We start from the raw sequence: 5,771 nt of genomic DNA on the forward strand, positions 1-5,771 counted from the left end.
GCACCACCATGTCTGGCTTTTTTTTTTTTTTAAGAGACAGGGTCTTGCTATGTTGCCCAGGCTGGTCTCGAACTCCTGGGCTCAAGCGATCATCCCATCCCACCTCGGCCTCCCAAAGTGCTGAGATTACAGGTGTGAGCTACTGTACTGCATCCAGCCCTTTATAAAATATATTTCAGGCCGGGTAGGGTGGCTCATGCGTGTAATCCCAGCACTTTGGTAGGACAAGGCAGGCAGATCACCTGAGGTCAGAAGTTTGAAACCAGCCTGGCCAACATGGCGAACCCTGTCTCTACTAAAAGTACAAAAATTAGCTGGGTGTAATGGTGGGCACCTGCAAGCCCAGCTGCTTGGGAGGCTGAGGCAGGAGAACTGCTTGAACCCGGGAGGCAGAGGCTGCAGTGAGCCGAGATTGCACCACTGTACTCCAGGCTGGGCAACAAAGCGAGACTCCAACAACAGCAACAAAAAGGCTGGGCATAGTGGCTCACACTTGTAATCCCAGCAATTTGGGAGGTTGAAGTAAGTGGTGGATCACAGGGTCAGGAGTTCGAGACCAGCCTGGTCAACACAGTGAAACCCCATCTCTACTGAGAATACAAAAATTAGCTGGGCGTGGTAGCGGGTACCTATAATCCCAGCTATTCGGGAGGCTGAAGGAGGAGAACTGCTTGAACTTGGGAGGCGGAGGCTGCAGTGAGCCAAGATCATGCCACTGCACTTCAGCCTGGGCGACAGAGTTAGACTCCATCTCAAAAATAAATAAATAAATCTATTTCAAATGTCTGTATCAGAGAGAATATTTTCTCTTATTCCAAAAAACAAGGCAAATAGATATCTTAACAAATTACGTACCGATAGGTAACATACTAATATTCTATTAATAGTGACTACTTGAGAATAAGGTACCACGTGTTAAAGCTAATAGCTGCTGTTTACTGAGCTTTACTATGGTGCCTGATAATATGCTTAATAAGTACTGAACATTTATCATCTCATTTAATTCTAATAAAACTTACGAGGCTAGTATTATTGTTTCCCATTTCACAAATGAGAAAACTAAGATTCAGAGACCTTCCTAAAACAAACCTGCACATACATGTCCCCTGAATCTAAAATAAAAGTTGAAAATTTTTTTCCTTTGAGACGGAGTTTCACTCTTGTTGCCCAGGCTGGAATGCAATGGTGCAATCTTGGCTCACTGTAACCTCCGACTCCCAGGTTCAAGCGATTCTCCTGCCTCAACCTCCTGAGTAGCTGGGACTACAGGCATGTACGACCATGCCCGGCTAATTTTGTATTTTTAGTAGAGACGGGGTTTCTCCATGTTGGTCAGGCTGGTTGTGAACTCCCAACCTCAGGTGATCCACCCGCCTTGGCCTCCCAGAGTGCTAGGATTACAGGCATGAGCCACCGCACCTGGCTGAAATTTTTTTTTTTTTTTTTTTTAAAGAGAACCTGCCCACAGACATACATCCTGTCCATGGCAAAGCTAAAATCTGAAACAAGTTTGGTTATGTACCTAATATACATCAATTAGGTACATAAGGTCACATGTCTGACTCATGACAGACAATTCTGCATAGAGGTAGGTGTCTGTAACAGTAACAGTCCTGAATTTTCTCATCTCCAGCACTGTATCCCTCAGGGCTGCCCTTCTTTCTCATATTGCACTGAGCCACCCCATACTGCATCCCCCTACACCCTGCCTTCTCAAGGTGCTAAGCAGATAATACAGTCTAAGATAGTAGATAAGCAATATGTATAGTGGAAAAAACAGAAGCTAGAATCACATCTTAGTTCTAGTGTTGGTTCCAATATTTACTGGTCAAGGGATTCTAGGCAAGTCATCGGAATTTTCTTTCTGATTACCTACCTAACTAGCTAAATAATAATAAAATCTATTCTGTCTTCTGCAAAGGATGGTTGGGATGCTCAAATGGTATGTGACACGAGACACTGTGTAAGTTATAAAACATCAATGGTATTATTCATCTGAGAGAACAGGAAGAGGCTACCTCCCAAGTGAAGTCTTTATTCTTCTTCCCCAAACACAATCACGTTAATAAATACATAACCTTCTGGAGATAAATGGCATGTCTAACACAGAGAAATGAAGAAATGATGGGAAAATTGGGACAGAAAGGAAGGGGCCATACTATAGGACCATAATTTTGAGCCAAGTAGAACCTTGAAGCATTAATCAAAAAACCAGTTATTTAACCAAAAATATCCACTTAACATAGATTTGCGCATTAAAGTACGAGCTCTAACAGTTTTCTGCTGCATGATGCTAGCAATTCCTCCTATATCTTATCATTAACACACTAAAATCTTTTAAGAGAAAAGATCATTGTGATGATACCTTATTCCAGCCGCTGGCATGAACTGTGGTCTCCAGTGTACATTCCCGAAATGCCTGATATGTCACTGGCCTGTAGAGATTTTTTTAAAAGTCTGTGTCACAAAGAAGGAAAATTCTGTATTTCCAGATGAATAAATATACAGTCACTACTCTGTTGAACTTTTTGCTAAAGTGACAAGGATTATTCAACATACTGTTTTGTACAAGATGTGGCTTTTCACACTGGTATGCACTTTTTTCAAGCATTCTATAAGCTGTGATACATGCTTGGGAAATAGTTAATAACATAACAAGATAAATGTATATTCTAGTAATTGTTTTGTAACTGCTTGGAACTTAAAGGATAGGATTTTTATGCTGCAAAGAAATACCTGAATTATTAATACAGGATAAAATAATAACAAATAAAAATGATCTCATAAGTACAATGAAAACCAGAATTTTAACTTTTCTTAATGGCAAAAAATCTAAAATATTTTAAAACTAAAGAGACATGTCACTGGAAGACTTTTCATATAGAGGAGACAAGAGTTGAAATCAATATCGCAATAAATTGAGTCCAATTTTTAAATTTTTAATTAAAAAAAATTTTTTTGGGCCGGGCACGGTGGCTCATGCCTGTAATCCCAGCACTCTGAGAGGCCGAGGTGGGTGGATCACGAAGTCAGGAGATCAAGACCATCCTGGCCAACATGGTGAAACCCCGTCTCTACTAAAATACAAAATATTAGCCAGGCGTGGTGGTGTGTGCCTATAGTCCCAGCTACTCGGGAGGCTAAGGCAGGGGAATCGCTTGAACCAGGGAGGCGGAGACTGCAGTAAGCCAACATCGTACCACTGCACGTCAGCCTGGTGACAGTGTGAGACTCCATCTCAAGAAAAAAAAAAACTTTGTTTTTTTTTGAAATGGAGTCACCTACATTGCCCAGGCTGGTCTCAAACTCCTTGGGCTCAACTGATACCTCCCACCTTAGCCTCAGTGCCAGCTGGGATTACAGGCCTGTCCACCACCCCGAGCTGGAGTCCTATTTTTAACTTGGATTATTATGATACCAGGGTAGAGAGATAAGCCTTTCTGATTATTTCTATGTAAGTCCTAGTCACACCCAAAACTCGAATCATTGATAACACTCACTCATTTCTTGAGTATAAAGAAAGTACTTCAAGTACTTTATTTTAAGCACGGTTTCATGCATAAATTTTAAAAACAAAAGACTTGGGACCAACTAACATATGAAGGCATCAATTGCTCAGATAATAGATTTAAAATTAATTAAAATCTATTAATTAAAAATTAACAGATTAAAAATTTACCTTCCCTCCCTTTGGGCAAAATATTAACAAACACGTAAGAAAGAATGGGCTGGGTGCAGTGGCTCACGCCTGTAATCCCAACACTTTGGGAGGCCAAGGCAGGTGGATCACTTGAGGTCAGGAGTTCAAGACCAGCCTGACCAACATGACAAAACCCCATCTCTACTAAAAATACAAAAGTTAGAAAACAAAATACAAAAATTAGCCTGGCGCGGCCGGGCGCGGTGGCTCAAGCCTGTAATCCCAGCACTTTGGGAGGCCGAGACGGGCGGATCACGAGGTCAGGAGATCGAGACCATCCTGGCTAACACGGTGAAACTCCGTCTCTACTAAAAATACAAAAACTAGCCAGGCGAGGTGGCGGGCGCCTGTAGTCCCAGCTACTCGGGAGGCTGAGGCAGGAGAATGGCGTAAACCCGGGAGGCGGAGCTTGCAGTGAGCTGAGATCTGGCCACTGGACTCCAGTCCGGGCCACAGAGCGAGACTCCGCCTCAAAAAAAAAAAAAAAAAAATTAGCCTGGCATAGTGGCACGTGCCTGTAATCCCAGTTGCTCAGGAGGCTGAGGCAGGAGAATGGCTTGAACTGAGGAGGTAGAGGTTGCAGTTGAGCCGAGACTGCGACACTGCACTCCAGCCTGGGCAACAAGAGCGAAATTCCGTCTCAAATTAAAAAAAAAGAAAAAGAAAAAGAAAGAAAAGAAGGAGTCTTGCCTTTGTAGGGTTTTAAAATCCCACCCCAAAGGCATTTTTCTGCTCTGACCATTGTGGCCTATGACCTCCCTAGTTTAAGAATATTTAAGATTGATAATAGCTACCACTTATTGTTAGCCTATTATGTTAGGTTTTAATATTTTATATATTTATATTTTATATTACATATTATCATATCACATATTTGAAAACCAAAGCTCAGAAAAGCTAAGAAATTATCCCAAACCCATATAGCTGGAAAGCAGCAAGGCAGGAATTCACACTCAGTTAGATCTGGTATCAAAGCCATTACACTACTTCATTTCAAGTTAAGATTCTGACACATGCCATGACAATGTCTCCATGTCACATGTGGCTAATGAGCACTAGAAATGTGGCCAGTGTGCTAAAGGTACAGTATACACACTAGACTTCAATGAGGAAGAAAGAACAATCAAGATAGCTCAGCATTTTTTTGTACTGAAGACATGTTGAAATATTTTAGATGTACTGAGCTAAATAAAGTATTAAAATTTTTAAATTTCATTTTACTTTTTTACATGGCTGCTAGTTTTTAATTACATATTAAAACTACATTATATGTGACTTGCATTGAACAGCACTGGTCCAGATATTTCAGAAAAGAATCCTGATGACACAGGTATCATTCTTTCCCCTAAGTCTGTTTCAAATCAATACTACAGTGATGCTGAAAGGAAATGCGATACCAGAGATGGCCTCTATAATAATGAAATATATACAGCATACACTATCTTCCTGACATCACCTTCCCATTAAAGTGAGCCTAGTACTTTTCAGATGCCTTGGACTAAGTAGCAGATTTGTGTAAAACTTGAACTTCAGCAGATACTACACAGTCTACCTACCTATATTCTCCCTGAAGCTTTACTTGCATATATCAGTCCCTTCACTTCCTTTCCTGAACTGTTTGGTGCTGCTGGGGGTCACAGTAGTCCTTACTGGTTGTTTGTGTACCAGGCTAAAGTATTTTAGCATCGTTCTGAATGAAACATGATTTGAAACATTATATACACAGACATATATGCACAAAAAAATGCAGATTAAAACATTCAAAGGAAATCAAATACATAGAAAAGTAAGTAGCTAAATAACCAATCCTACCTAGTGACTTATTACAATAGAGCAAAGAAGAAAAGAGCGAGGCAGGACACCTTTTTGAAACAGATGTTCTGTAAGAAGCGTTCAGCATTAACTTCCTACATTAAAACCTCTTGAAAGAATCAGTTATATTTTCTACCTACAATATTGCCTTCAACCTTTATAATATTTCTAGTTTATCATCCATTAGTTATTTTCTTTTTTTTTTTTTTGTTGAGACGGAGTCTCACTCTGTCGCCCAGGCTGGAGTGCAGTGACCAGA

At 40.7% G+C, this 5,771-nt stretch overlaps 1 protein-coding gene across 4 annotated transcripts in view; it reads right to left on the reverse strand.

Annotated features, from left to right (window-relative positions):
- The window catches only part of BCL2L13 (BCL2-like 13 (apoptosis facilitator)), a 117,711-nt gene that overhangs the window by 41,698 nt on the left and 70,242 nt on the right, over window positions 1-5,771 (reverse strand). Inside the window, exon 5 of one of the 4 annotated variants that reach the window (XM_011945649.1) lies at window positions 2,366-2,435. The exons of the other annotated variants lie outside the window; for them this stretch is intronic. Within the exon in view, the coding sequence (XP_011801039.1) occupies window positions 2,366-2,435 (70 nt within the window). The remainder of the gene's footprint in view (window positions 1-2,365; window positions 2,436-5,771) is intronic. 4 annotated transcript variants of the gene reach the window in all.

The sequence above is a fragment of the Colobus angolensis genome, unplaced genomic scaffold, assembly GCF_000951035.1.
Source record: "Colobus angolensis palliatus isolate OR3802 unplaced genomic scaffold, Cang.pa_1.0 Scaffold242, whole genome shotgun sequence".
NCBI classification, from domain to species: domain Eukaryota; kingdom Metazoa; phylum Chordata; class Mammalia; order Primates; family Cercopithecidae; genus Colobus; species Colobus angolensis.